At 41.5% G+C, this 18,778-nt stretch overlaps 1 protein-coding gene across 5 annotated transcripts in view; it reads right to left on the bottom strand.

Annotated features, from left to right (window-relative positions):
- ubr4 (ubiquitin protein ligase E3 component n-recognin 4) overlaps positions 1-18,778 on the bottom strand; it is a 187,034-nt gene that overhangs the window by 7,280 nt on the left and 160,976 nt on the right. For all 5 annotated transcript variants that reach the window (XM_068017283.1, XM_068017284.1, XM_068017287.1 and 2 more), the window contains 9 exons: positions 17,336-17,443; positions 15,539-15,658; positions 11,086-11,276; positions 10,345-10,518; positions 9,999-10,098; positions 5,508-5,726; positions 2,015-2,128; positions 1,764-1,906; positions 421-546 (listed from right to left, as the gene is read on the bottom strand). In XM_068017283.1, the coding sequence (XP_067873384.1) occupies positions 421-546; positions 1,764-1,906; positions 2,015-2,128; positions 5,508-5,726; positions 9,999-10,098; positions 10,345-10,518; positions 11,086-11,276; positions 15,539-15,658; positions 17,336-17,443 (1,295 nt within the window). The remainder of the gene's footprint in view (positions 1-420; positions 547-1,763; positions 1,907-2,014; positions 2,129-5,507; positions 5,727-9,998; positions 10,099-10,344; positions 10,519-11,085; positions 11,277-15,538; positions 15,659-17,335; positions 17,444-18,778) is intronic.

The raw sequence follows: 18,778 nt of genomic DNA, 5'->3' as shown, positions 1-18,778 counted from the left end.
CAAAGGTATTTACAAGTTCAGCATTAGCTCTTCACTTTTATAATCTGCCTCCAAATAAACCAAGGATTCCAACTACCTTTTATAAATAACTGACGTACCTGTAACACCAAAAACTCTGTCCACCACCTCCATTTAAAAGCTCACCGTTTAATGTGTATTTTCTTTGCCTATTATTTACATAATATGACTTCACATTTTTCTACATTGAACTGTATCTGCTGCCTGACTGCCCATTCTGCCCTCTGGTTTTTACACTTATCAAATTTTGCTACATCTCTCCCCTAATATGGTGCCATCAGTAAATTTCCAAATTGTTCCTTCAGTTCCTAAGTTCTTCACAAAACCTGTTTAAATTACAGGGAATATTTCAGAATGAAAGATCTCATAGTTTACATCCTGTGTTTAAATGAACTCTCTTACCTTGCCAAACAGGTAGCAAATGCCGATTCGGGTACATGTGGACCCCATACAGGAAGTAATCCATTACACTTGGTGTTTGCATTTTGTAGCGCAGCACTTTCCCACTCCTCTCGACCACGTGCCAGCCTAAAAGGAGTAACTCACTAAAATCAGCTAGATTATCAGCAGTTACATAGGTAACCTTAATAAATTATTGAAATCAATCTCACTGGACAAGTAAAACCCTCTAGTAAATCACAGTGCTGACTTAATTAGAAATTTGTGAATTATATATAAATATATCTATTGTGTATATGTTACAAATGCAAAACAATCTTGAAAAAGGAAAAACAGTCATTTATACTAGGTTTTCCTGATCCAAAGCCTGGAATTTACAAACAGCTACAATTGTTCTCATGAGTATTCAAAGAGTCATAATTATCTGGATTTGCCTGTTCCCAGGGAGTACTTCAGCAATAGCTTTAAAAGAGAGCTCTACCTGACAACTAAAAATCTCCAATCCGACTCCAGACCATGTCATGGGAGATTCTTTAGTAATTATATAAAACAATTCACCATGTGAGGAAGGACAGATCCTTTCATAAGATAGGATATTTCTTTCAAACAAGATCTGTAGATATAACTTCTCCAATGATTATAAAGTACAATTACAGCAATGTGCAGAACCAAAATATAGCTAATTTACAAAAAACGATGAGTTACGATGCACCAAATGTCCCCCCGCCCTCCTGGCAATAACTTGAAGATTTTTGCATTCCTATGTTGATTACTCGGGTGCAGCAAATCCAGGATAGCTGAACAGGGCAGCGCTCACTTTCCTGCTTATTAATTTGAACAAACAGAAAATAAGGTGGGCTCCCTTAATGATATAACCCCTCCTCATCCAGTTAGTCACATATTCACTGTGTTCAAATGATCCAATACCCGAGGTACAGGGACACAAAATTCTGCTCCCTTATGTTTTGAAATCATAGCACGCTTGGAATAAACGTAATGTCACTAAATTAGTGCAGAAACTTTGCTGCAGCTATGGGGAGCTTGAAGGCTGAAGTATCCAGTCCACACCATGCCACTCCACTTCGTTCCTTTCCCCAGAACCTTTTCAAATAGTTATCCATTGCCCTTTTGAGTACCATTATGCATTCTGCTTCCAACATTGCTGATCAGACATTCCATGGCCTAATAACCCTCTGTTAAAATAAAGTCTAACTTCACTTTTTTGTTCTTTTGGTGATGGCCTTTAATTAATCTCCTCAAATGTATGCCCTCCAATTACCATCACACTCATGATTTGGAAAAGCTTTCCCCAATTTGTATAGTGCAAAGGGCAGGGTTACCAATACCTGACTGCAGCAAGGTGACAGTCATAGTGGACAATATTGAAATGTGAGACTGTACTGTATCCCTGTTGTTTCCGTGGCTTGTTCTCAAACTCTTCAACAGCGACTCGCTTTGTGAAGGTGTAAATTCCTAACACTTTAGTTGGCTGCAACAGAGATAAATAAGGATTATTTTGTTGTAACTGCTAAAGAGTAGGCATCTGTATCATGAAACCGTACAGCAATTGCATTTCTTTCGGGCTAAGTGGGCATACCTGAAATTTATAACCCTCACGGCAAATGCAGCAGGTCAAACCTGGTTCCTCAATAAGCTCTTCCATCTGCTTCAGTAATGTTGTTGTGGTGACCACCTGACCTTTCTCATTAGTCTGTTTGAAGAGAATGATCAGAAATGAATATGTAAAATATTAATGAATAGACTCTGACTTGCCTATAGCTATTGGGGTATTTATGTGATCCCATAAGCCATTTGGGACACTTATGTGATGGGTACAACCAGCTTTAGCAGCATGTGAATCACAAGGCAACTCAGTGCTCAACTCCTGACACTGTCTTTTTTTCTCACACAAGACGACTATGGGGTAGCTTGACTGCTGCAGTACAGCTTTTGCTGGGATCCAATTAAAATACGCATCATTGGTTAACAAAATGCTATATTAGCTTTTTCTATCAACTAAGAACTTTCTCCTTCATTTTCTTTTTGCCCAGCATCCAAAGTAAACAATTTCAAGCATCACCACAGATAGAGTGAATGTCGTACCTTTGTAACACTTGCTCTTCCTACAGAAATGATCTATTTCCCAATCATCTCCAATTCTTCAATTAAGAGTTGCTGAGATGTAAACTGATGGAATTCACACCACTCAAGCGTTTACCAGATACTGGTCTCGCCAACTACAAGACCTAGTTTGGTACAATTCTGAAGATGCTCAATGATGTTATTATAGCAACATAAAAGAGTTGTGAGCTGTAAGACTTGCAAGTATGGGGAATAAGTCAATCTACTATCTGCTATGTACATACCACCAACACATGCATGAATACAGATGAGAGCGCTTTAGCAAAAGGTCATGTTGAGGGCTAAAATGATTACGGGTACGGTGAGAAACAAGATATATACATGCCTTGGAGTACGTGTAAAATTAGACTGGTTTGCTTGATTATCACTTGTTTTATGGTTGTCATGCTAGGCCCCCACCTGCCAAGAATGAGGCACATCAGTTTTGTCATGAACATTGATTTTTAACTGTTGTTGGAGCGAGGAAATTACTTATAAAACAGATCAGCTGTGGTTTGCAAAAAAAATTTACATACTAACAGACATGGAAGGTGAGGAAGCGTATCCCAGGGCCTAAAGAGGATACAATCCACAAGGGTCAGGACTGGTTAGACAAGCTGGTCACATGACTATCTGGCTATTCCAGGGTTTTCTTTTGAACTGGCCACAGAGAGTTTGAACTCAAAAGACTTTTTGCTCCTGGACTGAGAAAATGACTCCTGTCTGCTCCCATCTCTTTCTCACAAGCCTCTGAATCCACTGAAGTCTCCTACAGCGAACAAGGTTTAAGAAGAATACTGGGTCCCAACGAAAAGCAAGATATACCTACAATCAAGGACTCTACAGTGAGCTCTGAGAGCCGTAACAAAAACTCTTCAGATATTGCCTCGAATTTTTCTACTGTATTTTCCTTCTGCACTTTTCTGTCTCTATTTACATGCATGTATCGTGTATGCATCATGTATCCGTAGTCGTCAACCAAATTAGAGTTTAAGTTTAATAAATTTCAACTTTTCTTCTTTAAACCTAAGAAAACCCATTTGTGCTGGTTTCTTCGTCTTATAATTGGGAAGCAGTGAACAAGGATACACCAATGGGGAAGCTAAAAACACTGTGTTTAAAATTAAACCCTGTTACGGTAAGACCAGGTGAAGGCTGAAAGGGAACCAGAGACCTCTTTCTCACCAGGTCGTAACATGGTTCACTTAATAATCTACCAATTTAAAATTTTACCAATACCAAAGGTATTGCCTGAGGTATTCTGCTCACAGATTCTAATGACCAATCTTTTTTGCAACAATCATAAATAAAAGGAAAGTATTGGAAAGTTAGTTGACGTAAAGTGCACACACCTGGCAGGACAACTCCAAGGATTCTGAGGGAAATGAGCGAAGACATAGTTGAGGCTCGAGAAATGATATATTGTATGTCAGTGGACTGGAGAGTGAACTCTATAATACACATTTATCCAGATAAGTGCAGGCCAGTTAATTTCATGTATAGCAGAGGAAATTTTGGATTCTTTCATTAAAGAAGAAATTACTAAATTTTCAGACAATCCAAAAGTAATTAGAAGCAACCAACACATATTTCAGAGGAGGAGGATGTGCGTGACAGACCTGAACAAATTCTCTGAAGAGGGAACAGATATGTTGGATAGGGAAATGCAGAAGATATAACGCACAAGGACTTTGAAAAGGCTGTCAACAAGGCACCAGACAGGAACAAAAGAACGTGCAGTTGCACAGCATCTTTTGTGACCTCAAGATGTCCCAAATCACTTCACAGCCAATTAATTACTTTTAACATGTGGTCAAAACAGCAATGCAATATGTGACCAATTCAACAGTTATAATGATGTTGGTTGAGAAATAAATATTGGCCAGGACACCTACTGCACTTTGTTTCGAATAGTGCCCTTTATATCCATCCAAGAGTCAAACGGGATCTCATTTTAAAATCTCATCTGACAGTGCACTGAAGTATCAGCTTGCATTATGTGTTCAAGTCATGTAGTGAGTCTTGAACCCATAACCTTTTGGATCAGAAGCGAGAGTGCTACCATTGAGCCATGGCTGACACCTAGGAAACTATTGGAGAAGATTAAGCGATATGGAATTAGGGGAAGGGTAGCAAATTGGATTAAAAACTGGTTAGAAAAGAGGAATTAATGAGTAGGAATTAAGGACAGTTTCTCAGTGGTTGGAAATGGCTAGTATTGTTTAGTTTAGGGACGACTTTTGTTTGCTGTGTATGTCAATAATTTGAATATAGGGATAGAGGATGTGGTATCCCAAGTTTGCAGCAGGTACTAAAATAAAAGGCATCATAAATAATTCTGAGGACCAAAGGAAGCTGCAGGAGAATTTTGATAAGTTGGTGGAATAGGGAAAAAAATGGCAGATGGAGTTAAATGTTAGTAAGTGTGAGGTGGTACATTTAGGTTAAAAGTAATAATTCTATTGGGAATGGGTGAAATCTGGGTAATGTGAAACAGCAGAGGGATTTGGAGATTCAGACTCAAGATATTAAGTGGATAAGCCCATAAAACATAATGGACTAATTGCAACAGGTATCGAATACAATTACATTACAGATGTAATTCGAATCCACATAAATTTTGAAGACAGCTGGATTATTGTGTGCAGTTTTGAGCACCACACAATATGATGTATAAGTCAAGAGAGAGTGTACAATGCAATTCACTCAAATATTGCTTATTATGAGGATACACTACCAGCATTCGCGATCAAAGCAAAGACAATGTCTGTGTTTAATAGGTTGAAATACATTTAAAGGAAAGGAAAATAAAGGGATATGGGAACAGAACAGGCAAATAGGATCAGAACTAGAATTATATTGAAATTACAACATGGAAACAGGCCTACACAAGGTTTACACAAGCAGAGGTCCCAACCAGTGTGCCCGTCCTGTTCTCATGCACTATTTTAAACGTGTTCAATGTTTACCGTCATTCCAAGTGTGCCCAGTGCTTTCTGCCGCATAGCCATTGCCATTCGTTTCTTTTCTGCTCGCGTCTCTTTTCGTGCTGCTTCAATTTTCCTGTTGACGTCCGGGTGTTCCCGCAGTGCCTCGAGTAGGTTTTCTGCCAGGGTCCCAATGCCTTCATCACTGGAAACCTGCTCCAGTTTATGCAGGTTTGTGATGGAATCTGTTCCAATTAACATCTAATAATACAACATGCAAGCGGAAAATTACTCAGAGGCCAATGGGCACAGTAACAGCCTGGGTTCCAGTATTTCCAAAAAAAATAGATGCCACTATGAACAGAAACAGGCCAGAGGGTAACTAGAGAAAGGATTGGCCCACTAAAGGACAAAGGAGGAATGTTATGCTTGGACTCAGAGAAAATGGGTGAGATTCTAAACGAGTACTTTGCATCGGTATTCACCGAGGAGAGGGACATGACGGATGTTGAGGTTAGGAACAGATGTTTGATTACTCTAGGTCAAGTCGGCATAAGGAGGGAGGAAGTGTTGGGTATTCTAAAGGGCATTAAGGTGGACAAGTCCCCAGGTCCGGATGGGATCTATCCCAGGTTACTGAGGGAAGCGAGAGAGGAAATAGCTGGGGCCTTAACAGATATCTTTGCAGCATCCTTAAACACGGGTGAGGTCCCGGAGGACTGGAGAATTGCTAATGTTGTCCCCTTGTTTAAGAAGGGTAGCAGGGATAATCCAGGTAATTATAGACCGGTGAGCCTGACGTCAGTGGTAGGGAAGCTGCTGGAGAAGATACTGAGGGATAGGATCTATTCCCATTTGGAAGAAAATGGGCTCATCAGTGATAGGCAACATGGTTTTGTGCAGGGAAGGTCATGTCTAACCAACTTAATAGAATTCTTTGAGGAAGTGACAAAGTTGATTGATGACGGAAGGGCTGTCGATGTCATATACATGGACTTCAGTAAGGCGTTTGATAAGGTTCCCCATGGCAGGCTGATGGAGAAAGTGAAGGCGCTTGGGGTCCAAGGTGTACTAGCTAGATGGATAAAGAACTGGCTGGGCAACAGGAGACAGAGAGTAGCAGTAGAAGGGAGTTTCTCAAAATGGAGACGTGTGACCAGTGGTGTTCCACAGGGATCCGTGCTGGGACCACTGTTGTTTGTGATATACATTAATGATTTGGAGGAAAGTATAGGTGGACTGATTAGCAAATTTGCAGACGACACTAAGATTGGTGGAGTAGCAGATAGTGAAGGGGACTGTCAGAGAATACAGCAGAATATAGATAGATTGGAGAGTTGGGCAGAGAAATGGCAGATGGAGTTCAATCAGGGCAAATGCGAGGTGATGCATTTTGGAAGATCCAATTCAAGAGTGAACTATACAGTAAATGGAAAAGTCCTGGGGAAAATTGATGTCCAGAGAGATTTGGGTGTTCAGGTCCACTGTTCCCTGAAGGTGGCAACGCAGGTCAATAGAGTGGTCAAGAAGGCATACGGCATGCTTTCCTTCATCGGACGGGGCATTGAGTACAAGAGTTGGCAGGTCATGTTACAGTTGTATAGGACTTTGGTTCGGCCACATTTGGAATACTGCGTACAGTTCTGGTCGCCACATTATCAAAAGGATGTGGATGCTTTGGAGAGGGTGCAGAGGAGGTTCACCAGGATGTTGCCTGGTATGGAGGGCGCTAGCTATGAAGAGAGGTTGAGCAGATTAGGATTATTTTCATTAGAAAGACGGAGGTTGAGGGGGGACCTGATTGAGGTGTACAAAATCATGAGAGGTATAGACAAGGTGGATAGCAAGAGGCTTTTTCCCAGAGTGGAATTACTAGAGGACACGAGTTCAAAGTGAAAGGGGAAAAGTTTAGGGGGGATATGCGTGGAAAGTTCTTTACGCAGAGGGTGGTGGGCACCTGGAACGCATTGCCAGCGGAGGTGGTAGATGCGGGCACGATGGAGTCTTTTAAGATGTATCTAGACAGATACATGAATGGGCAGGAAGAAAAGAGATACAGAACCTTAGAAAATAGGCGACATGTTTAGAGAGAGGATCTGGATCGGCGCAGGCTTGGAGGGCCGAAGGGCCTGTTCCTGTGCTGTAATTATCTTTGTTCTTTTTAAACATCTTCTCCCATTATCTACCATTACCTGACAAAGTTACAGTAAGCAGTCATAGTCACACTACCAGCTGGAGTATTTTTCCACACATGCACATGTTCTCTCCCTTAGGTAAGGCTCCTAATTCCAAGAAATTTCCAAATCCCAATCCTCTTCATTACCATACTGACAGTGTGTAAATAAAGCAGGTCAGACTAAATGCATACTGTATGCAGTACATCTGAAATAGGAATGGGGTGGGGAGGGAGGGAATATAGTAGCACAATGGTTTGGCACGAGCACTGAGAGTTCCAATTCCAGCATGACAAGTTGTGAAAATTGATATTTTATCGGCTTGCATTAGCAAAAACTGATCATTAGAGCTGCTGGATTGTTGTAAAACCTCAATGCATTCAGGGCAGTGAATGTGTTATCAGGATTAATGTTTTGTTATACTTGGTAGCTCATCAAACCTCTTGTTTACCTTTTAAGGCTGAAAACACCAAGTTTTTCCATACTTCCTCATAGTTTATTCTTTTAACACAAGGGATTTTCCTTGTAACTATTCCCTGCATTGCTTCCAGGGCGCATGCATTTTAATTGGTGAGCAGGATGAAATGCAGTATTCAAGGTGTGATTTGACCAGAACACTATACAGCTTCGGCATGGGGACCTGTGATTTCTAGTCTACTTGTATACCATTATGGATACAGTGGTCATGGTACTGGACTGGCAACCCAGATGTTGTATTCAAATCCAACTGTGGGAGTTGTGAAATTGAATTCCATAAGTCTGATAATTTGTGGTTGAGAATTAGATGAAGACCACGCAAGTAAAATCCTAATGTTGCCCATCTCCCAAAAACAAGTCAAAAATTGGCAATACAACTCAGCATGGCTTTGCGGATTGTTGCATTATAATGACCCAACAAGATCTGCTCATTGGCAGATATCGTCTCGGCCTTTTGATGCTGCTTCATGAGACCACACTACCTCACCACTTCCATAATATTGGGAGTTTGACCAACTTCAGTATGTTTCTAAATCCAAGTTACTTCTGTAGATCAGAAACACTCAGGGCCCAGTATCAATCCCTTGGGCACTTAACTAGCACATTTCATTAAACGCACTTGACTCTACCAACTACTATCCTTGACTTCCTCGCTTTCAGCTGCCTCTTTATCCACCTCTAAGTCCTGAGAATCATTTACACTCTCCAGTGTAATGATCATCCCTGCGTTTAAAAAAAAAAACACTAGCTAGGATGCCCCTGCAATTAATATCAAAGTCCTGGAGCTTAATAGTGGAATCTTGAATGATGGGTAGCAGTATCTCTCTGGTGAATACCTCCAGGAAGAACTAGTTGACTTTTTTTATTCATTCATGGGATGTGGGCAGCGCTGGCAAGGCCAGCATTTATTGCCCATCCCTAATTGCCCTCGAGAAGGTAGTGCTGTGCTGCCTTCTTGACCCACTGCAGTCCTTGGGGTGTAAGTACACCAACAGTGCTGTTCGGAAGGGAGTTCCAGGATTTTGACCCAGCTACAGTGAAGGAACGGCACTATATTTCCAAGTCAGGATGGTGAATGAATTGGAGGGGAACTTGCAGGTGGTGGTGTTCCCATGCATCTTTGCTGCCCTTGTCCTTCTAGGTGGTAGAGGTTGTGGGTTTGGAAAGTGCTGTCAAAGGGAGCCTTGGTGAGTTGCTGCAATGCATCTCTCGTAGATGGTACACACTACTGCCTCTGTGCAAATTGTATTGGTACATCTGCAGTTTGCATCCTGTTTTGCGGTTACAATACTGAAAATTCTCTTACGGTTGCATTTTGCTTCTGCAACAATGCGAATTTCTAGCTCCCTTTTTATCCCGTTATTTTAAACATATTGACGCAGTTGCAGATAAAAAGGTTTGCACAGCGAAATACTGTTTATAAACTTTAAAACCAAAGTGAAATCAGTTTAATTACTAGACATAAAAACAAATATGAAAAAATTCTATTCCATATGCTTTGTCTCCTCCTCTCCTGGTGTACTTGAGCTGCCAAGACGGGCCAGAGGCCAACTGGCTTGCACTTGAGCTGGTGAGGAGGCAGAGGCTATTCAGCCCATTCCTCAGCTGCTGCAGATTACTCTCTTCTCCTTGTGTTAGTCCTTTGTGGCTGTTCTTGAGAATTTATGAAATTTGCCCACAACAGATAAGGATGCTACTTGAATCTAGGGCCTGTTATTGGAAGTCCAGTTCTCCTCTAACGAGCTGCCTGCTCTGCTTTCTAATATTAAAGACAGCCCATTAAGTAGAAAGCTAGGAGAACAGGAAATATAAATGAGCCAGGGAAAGAGCAATGATAATGAGATTGAGCACGAGAGAGCGAGCAATAGGGAGAAAAACTTACTTGTGTGGGAGGGTGCTGCATTGCCAGTCCCCGCAGCAAGCGGAGAATAAAAGGAAGAGCTGGTTTTGATAAGAACTTCTTCCACACATCTGCATCAAGGCTGGAAGCAGATAGCAGTATAAAAGTTAAAACTTGGAGTTTCAGTTACCAATTCAGTCATCAGGAACAGAGTGGGGTTCCAAATATTACACATTCTCTATGACCTGCACCAACTCCCAGTATATACAGAGCCTCACAGCTGCCCATCCATTAACACTTCTTTGACCCCCAACAAATTCCAACAATGAGTGACGTAGCTAAAAAGTAAACAATTTTGAACACTCAGTGCTAGTGAAATGAATCTCACTTCTTGGCACTTGGAATATGCTTCCGGATGTATTCTAAAGCATTCTGGGTAATTCCTTTCTGCAGAATAAGTTCCTTCAGTTGATGTCCATTGCTGTTGTTTTTGATTCCTGCAGCAATTTTACAGAAACAATCCAGGAAAACCTTGTCATCGGTATTATGCTCTTCATCATATCTAAGAACAGTACAAGAATGGGATAGAAAGGATTAGAAAGGCCACGAGTACAATAACAATGAAAAACTGGGAATGCGAGTGAAAGCAAGCTGTGCAGATTTCTCAAACTTTAAGAATCTTTAAATTCCACATTTAAATTTAAATCCCTGTATGTTTAAATATTTGAGCATAAACAGTGGCTACTTATTCATGTGACTTTTATCAAAAGTGCAGCTGCAAGTTAAATGCTCCCCCACCCTTTAAGACTGTTCTGCTCTATGAAAGGTATTTGGTGGATGTGCTTGGCTCCAGGATGTTCACACGTGTATGACACCAGTCACGCAGGCAAAGCATCTTTGGAATTCTCTACCCAGAAGGTTGTGGCTGCTCCATTGTTGAATATATTTAAGGCTGAGATAGACAGATTTTTGGCCTCAGGGAATCATGGGATGTGAGAAGAGGGCAAGAAAATGGAGTTGATGCAGAAGATCAGCCATGATCGTACTGAATGGTGGAGCATGCTTGAGGGGATGTATGGTCTAATCCTATTCCTATTTCTTATGTTCTAGGCCTGTAACTGTCACTTACTTGTCAAAATTACAGTAGGGCTTGAATCGATCAACAAGAATCTGCATTTTCTCCAATTCTCCAAAGGACAGGTATGGGATAATACGCAGCAAACCCTGGAGAACACTGGGATTGGAACGGACAAACGTCGAATTAATCTGGTCCAACAGCATCACCAATTGATCTTTGTCTCCTGTGAGCAGCAGGTTACCCTGTTGGCAAGAAACAGGTTTAGTGACAGACTTCTATTACACACAGGAGAATTATGCATTACGTTCCTGAACAACCTGGATGATTCTAATTCATGAACTTTGAACTCAGATGGTTGAGTAAACTCTGTATTGGCTTTGTCTTTTCCTCACTGTAACACAGGGGTCCAATCCTTGGTCCTTTCCTCATCATGGTTATATAATTCCCCTTGGTAATATCATTCGGAAGCACAGCATAATATTCCACGTATATGCTGATACCACCCAGCTTTAACCTTTCCATCTCCTTGCTCTATTCCCCAGAGCTTTGACTCAACTGTCCAACTGCCAGCCTGACATTAAGGGCTAAATGAATCAAAATTTCTTTCAACTTAATATAGGGAAAACTGAAGCCATGTCTTTTGGCTTCCATCAAATCCTGTGTTCTTCAATCCTGATTGCTATCAACCTCCTTGACTGTCACCTTCTGCTAAGTCTTTTGCTGGGGAGCCTCTTTGGGTTGCCTGAGCCAAGCTTCCTACAACCATATAGTCACCAAGACTGTCTGTTTCCATCTTCAAAATATGCACCTTCACCCTGACCTCTCCTCACTGCCATGGAGAGGCTAACTGTGCCTTCATTATTTGGAGCCATGATTTCTTGAATGTCCTCATTGCCAGCTGCCAAGCCTGGACCCTCCTTAAAATGCCATTCATTCAGTATACCATTGTCCATGATGTTATTTGCTCAATGCCCCGCAATGCCATTACCCAAGGGTCCAATGGCTTTCAATACTCCGAAAAGAAGTTCAAGAAATTAGTCCATATCTTTGTATACAAAGATGACACAAAAATAGGTTGGAAAGTAAGCTGTCAAGAGGACATAAAGAGTCTACAAAGGGATTTAGATAGGTTAAGTTGAGTGGGTAAAAATTTGGCAGATGAAGTATAATGTGGGAAAATGTGAACTTGTCCAATTTGGCAGGAAGAATAAGTATTTTATTTGAATGGAGAGAGACTGCAGAACTCTGCAGTACAGAGGGACCTGGGTATCCTGGTACATGAATCACAAAAAGTTAGTATGCAGGTACAGCAAGTGATTAGAAAGGCATTTATTACAAGGGAAATGGAGTATAAAAGTAGGAGAAAAGTAAAAGTCAGAGGCTTTGCAGAACATCTCCGCTCAGTCCGCAAGCAGGACCCTGAGCTTCCGGTTGCTTGCCATTTCAACACTCCCCCCTGCTCTCATGCTCACATCTCTGTCCTGGGATTGCTGCAGTGTTCCAGTGAACATCAACGCAAGCTCGAGGAACAGCATCTCATCTACCGATTAGGCACACTACAGCCTGCCGGACTGAACATTGAGTTCAATAATTTCAGAGCATGACAGCCCCCCACTTTACTTTCATTTTTAGTCATTTTTAGTTATTTTTTCTTCCTTTTTTTTTACATTCCTTTTTACATTTTTTACAATCTTTTTTTGCATTTATTTCATTTCATCTTAGTTTGTTCAGTTTGCTTACCCACTGTTTTTTTCAGGTTGTTTTTCTTCAGGTTTGCACTTGCTGTTCAATATTCAGTATATTCACACCTAATCTGTACTAATGCTTTGTCTTTCAACACACCATTAACATATTGTTTGCCTTTGCTCCGTGACCTTTTGGTCAGCTATGTGGCCTGGTCCAATCTGCACCTTCTCCTTTGTTATCTCTTGCCCAACCCCCACCTCACTTGTTTATAATCTGTGACTTTTCTAATATTTGTCAGTTCCGAAGAAGGGTCACTGACCCGAAACATTAACTCTGCTTCTCTTTCCACAGATGCTGCCAGACCTGCTGAGTGAATCCAGCATTTCTTGTTTTTGTTTCAGATTTCCAGCATCCGCAGTATTTTGCTTTTATATAAAAGTAGGAGTGTTGCTGCAGCTGTACAGGGCCTTAGTAAGACCACATCTGGAGTACTGTATACAGTTTTGGTCTCCTTACTTAAGGAAGGATATTATTGCACTAAAAGCAGTTCAGAGAAGGTTCACTCGACCGATTCCTGTGATGAAGGGGTTAGCTTATGAGGAAAGATTGAGCAGGTTGAGCCTATACCCATTGGAGTTTCGAAGAATGAGAGGTGATCTTATTGAAATATAAAAGATCCTGAGGGTACTAACAGGGTGGATGCTGAGAGGATGTTTCCCCTTGTGGGAGAGTCTAGAACTAGGGAATACAGTTTAAATATTCAGGATCTCCCATTTAAGACTGAGATGGGGAGAAATCTTTTTCTCTGAGGGTCATTAATCTGTGGAATTCTCTTCCCCAGACAGCTTTGCAGGCTGGGTCACCGAATATATTCAAGGCTGAGTTTGATAGATTTTTAATGGACAAGGGACTCGAGGGTTATGTGTGGCACAACAGGAAAAGTGGAGTGAGGCTACAATCAGATCAGCCATGATCTTATCGAATAGCAGAGCAAGCCCGAGGGGCTGAATGGCCTGCTCCTATTTCTTGTATACTTCCATGACCTCACCCTACCTCCTCAGTAACCACCTTCAGTCCTATGTTTCCATTCTATGCTTCTTTGTTCCTCACATCCCATCCTCGTTCCTCAACCAATGCTAGCTGTTTTTTTAGCTGTCATTATTGTGACCTTTCAAAATTCCTATGATAACCTATTCTCTTCCCGCATTCGAAAGCTTACTACTTTTTTCTTCAAACAATCACTTAGCTGAAACTCTGATGTTAGGAGCACTATACAAATGTAGATTTTTTTTTTGTTTTACTCATTCTTTTGTTTAACTTTTGCCTTTCATTCTCTGAAAAAGCTAGGCTGATGGCTCAGTAGGTGAGTGCACCAAGGGCCATATAAAGCAGAAGGTGCTTGATCAATTTGTTTTTAATCGTGCCAATTTTCTGCCTAACCCTTTCTGCTAAATGCACCAACTATTGCTGGAACATGGTTCTACTGACACTAATGCTTTGATATCTCATATGGTGGTTATTGGACCTTCCCTCAATCATAAGGTCAGACGTGGGGCTGCTCGATGATGTCTTCACAGTGTTAAGTTCCATTCACAATTATTCAGATAATGTAGCAGTCCATGCCCAGATGCAACAAGGCATGGGCTGATAACTGACAAGTAACATTCACACCATACAACTGCCAGGAAATGACCATCTCCAATAAGAGAGTTTAACCACTTTCCTTCAACATTGAATTATCAGTGCCGAGTCCCACACCATCAGCCGCCTGGGGTGTAGAAAGCAGAAACTCAACTGAATATGCCACATAAATGCCGTGGCTACAAAAGTACATCAGAGGTTGGGTATTCTGTGATGAGTGGCGGCTCACCACCCGATTCTCTAAAAAGCTCTCCACATCAACAGGGAACAAGTCAGGAGTGCAATGAAATACTCCCCATTTGCTTGGATGACTACACAGCTTCAACAACACTTAAGAAGCTGAACACCACCCAGAACAAAGCAATCCACTTGATCAGTAGCAAACACACCACCAGCACACCGTGGCTGCAGTCTGTACTATCAACAGGATACACTGCAGTAACTCACCAAGGCTTCTAGAACAGGCCTCGCAAACCTGACCTTCACCTCCAAGAAGGACAAAGGTAGTAGGCACATAGGGACACAATTACCTCCAAGTAGCACAACATTCTGACTTGGACATGTATTGTTGCACGATCCCGTTTTCATTGTTCCTTGTTCAAAATCTTGGAAATCCCTACCGAACAGCAATGTGTGAGTACCTTCACCACACAGGCTACAACTGTTCAAGGTGGCGGCTCAACACCACTTTCTTAGGGCAAATATGAATGGCCTATGCCAACTTTGCAAGTGACACCCATATCCTGAGAATGAATAAAAAATGAAATAAGTATTGCCAGTGAATGTCAGTCGTCTAGTGCACCGTGGGGTTTTTCCCACAATGAAGTGATGGGAGGGAATTACATCCAAGCCTGTCTCAGCCAGTGCCGACACTTGCACTTTAATCATGAGTCACTGGAGAGCAATCAAGGCCCCCTCCTCCTACCTTTTACAAAGGGCATCAACACCAATTGTCATATCATCACTAACACCTGAGCTGAGCTTAGCTTTTCTGTTACAGGGCTGTTCAAATTTGCACAACCTTTTTGGCTCAGATTTTATCTCCTCTGTTTCAGGTGTTGACTCCTTGTTGGAGTAGAGTTCCACATGTGATGTCTTCCTTAGCTCTGTTCATTGCATTTTCCATATTCAGGTTACTGAAAAATCTTTGGATCTTGAATTTGGGTAAGATACTCACCCTGTCCTCAGTGAGTGGCTCCGCATTTGCTTCATCTAGAATTATCTCCATGATACTCAGTACTTGCTCAGCAATAGTTGCACCACCACTGTCCTTACTCTCCTGTTCTGCCAGCAATGCCTGTAATATAAACAATACCTTATTAAACAAAGACCAACACGAACAAACATGAAATACTGAACAAATTAAATTTCTAGTTAACACAGGAAAACTTTTGACAGCTGGGCCACATAATGCAAAGTATAGGTTTTTAAACATGGGGTCTGACAATTCTAGGAGGTCTGTAAGGTCATCAGATTTTAATCTGTCTGGGCTCATGAACTCATTGTCTAGAGAATTCTGCTTTCTATATTTTCTCAGTATCTGTTATTCTTGGTTTTTATTAATCTAAATTAATATTCAACATTTTCTGCAACAATGGGACTGTTTGTTTTGAATAGCTGACTCTCTTTCAGAAGTTAAGAGTAAAAGGACCTTGGATACCTGTCACTATTCGCAGTCTCCCACACAAAAACATTTGCTAATGACTAGACAAGCTAACTAAGCAGGTAGTCACTGGACTTAGCCAGCACATCGCAAAACTTTTCATTTGTTTTATGTACATACATAGGAACATACGAATTAGGAGCAGGAGTAGGCCATTCGGCCCCTCGAGCCTGCTCCGCCAATCAATAAGATCATGTTTGATCTGATTGTAACCTTGACTCCACATTCTTGCCTACCCCCAATAACCTTTCACCCCATTGCTTATCAAGAATCTATCTACTTTGCCTTAAAAATATTCAAAGACACTGCTTCCACTGCCTTTTCAGGAAGAGAGTTTCAAAGACCCACGACCCTCAGAGAAAAATTGTCTTCTTAATCTGTCATAAATGGGCGACCCTTATTTTTAAATAGTGACTCCTAGTTGTAGATGTTCCCACAAGAGGAAACAGCTTTTCCACATCCATCCTGTCAAGACCCTCTGGATCTTATATGTTTCAATCAAGTCGTCTCTAACTCTCTCAAACTCCAGCGGATACAAGCCTAGCCTGTCCAACCTAGCCTCATAAGACAACCCGCCTATTCCCGGTATTAGTCTAGTAAATCTTCTCTGAACTGCTTCCAACGCACTTACACCCTTCCTTAAATGAGGAAACCAATACCGTACAAAGTACTGCAGATGTGGTCTCACCAATGCCCCGTATAACTGAAGCATAACCTCCATCCATTTGTACTCAATTCCACTCGTAACAAATGATAACATTCTATTAGCTTTCCTAATTATTTGCTGAACCTGCATACTAACCTTTTGCGATTCATGCACCAGGACACCCAGATCCCTCTGCATCTCAGCTCTACATCTCTCACCATTTAGATAATTTTTTTATTCTTCCTGCCAAAATGGACAATTTCACATTTTCCCACATTATACTCCATTTGCCAGATCTTTGCCCACTCACTTAACCTATCTATATCCCTTTGTAGCTTCCTTAAGTACTCTTCACAACTTACTTTTCTACATATCTTTGTGTCATGAGCAAATTTAGCTACGATACCTTCAGTCCCTTCATCCAAGTCATTTATATAATTGTAAAAGGTTGAGGCCCCGGCACTGATCCCTGTGGCACACCACTTGTTACATCTTGCCAACCAGAAAATGACCCATTTATGCCTACTCTCCATTTCCTATTAGCCAGCCAATCTTCTATCCATGCCAATATGTTACCCCCTACACCATGAGCTTTTATTTTCCGCAATAAACTTTGAGTTAACATAACCAAGTTTGCAATATTTCCATCCAAGTCTGAGCCTCACCAGGTTGAGTGTCCCCAGCATTACATTCAGTGGGTTCATCTCTGGTTTAATCAGCTGTTGTCGATTCACCTTCACCTTTACACAGTAACTGAACAGCTTCAGTAGCACCTGGAGAGAAGAGGAATACAAACTTAGTCACACTTGACTCTATGTAACACTATGTAAAACATGTAACTTGGCATTGACCTGATGTGCTTAAAATCCCAATTAAAGTGATTCATCAAATACTGCAGCAGCTATCAAAAAATACCTTGTACAGACTTTTTCAAATGATACTCTTTGAACAACTCTGTCTGGATTCATTTTGGGAAAATTGCATGCTGGGGACTACTTCTCTGCTGATGTTTTGCTATGCATGTGGCTTCCCGTTCCTGTATTATATGCAAGCCCTGGCCAGTTCAACGATCAGCTCGTCCAAATGACGAAAAACGAGCAGCAAGATCTGCGGGATGGCCGAGAGGGAGCTCGTTATGGTGGAGAATGTGTCATTGAAAAAATGAGACACACTGCAAGGATAGGTAATCCACCTTAGTCATTCAGCATCCTCCACAATGTAGGAAAGTAACAGTATAATGATGAGAAATAGAGAAGTCTTTGCAGGGGCAGAAATTCCAGACCCAAAGGACACATGCCAAGAACATTATTATTGACAGCTGCCAAATCTAGCCTGTGTTTAGTTAGTGCATGAGAGTTCCTCCACACAGGAGATTTACAGATCCTACAGACTGTCTTTGTGATGTGCAGGAATAGGTAGAATGACTTGCGACTGTAACATTGGGTATCTTCTCTAGAAGATAATTAAAGTTTAACCGGACTAGCCATATCAACACTGTAGCTACATGAGCAGCGAAAAGACCAGGTATTTTGACAAATGGCTCACATTGCAACCTCTTAAGGTCTTTCCACTACCGACAGGGTTCAAGTCAGGAGTGTGATGGGATACTTGCCACTCACCTGGATTGATGTAACTACAATGCTCTAGAAATGCAACACTATTCAGGACAGAACAGTCCGCTTGATTGGGGCCCCTGCCTCTGGACCCAATATCCACACCCTACATTAGCAATGCTCTGTGGCTGTCGTATGTATTATCTATGGAGTGCAATGCAGCAACTCCCAAGATTACTGCGCTAGCCCCACTATCTCTATCAAAGACAAAAGCAGCAGTATCATGCGATCATTACTTCCAAGCTCCTCTTGGAGTCATACAACATCCAGACCATCATTTATTCTATCATCGTTAGGCCAAAATCCTGGAAATCCTTACCCAATACCTTCACAAAATTGCTGTCATTCAAGGGCCCAACATAACTTCGAGTAACTAGGGACAGGTAATAAATGCAGCCTCGCCAATGTCACCAACATCGCATGAATAAAAAAAAAACCAATTTGACCATTCATTTCATTTCTACTTGCTGCTTTGACTCTGGTTTCCCCACCCAC

This window comes from Heterodontus francisci, chromosome 37, assembly GCF_036365525.1.
Source record: "Heterodontus francisci isolate sHetFra1 chromosome 37, sHetFra1.hap1, whole genome shotgun sequence".
In the NCBI taxonomy this organism is placed as follows: Eukaryota; Metazoa; Chordata; class Chondrichthyes; order Heterodontiformes; family Heterodontidae; genus Heterodontus; species Heterodontus francisci.
This window is presented reverse-complemented; position numbering and strand designations above follow the sequence as displayed.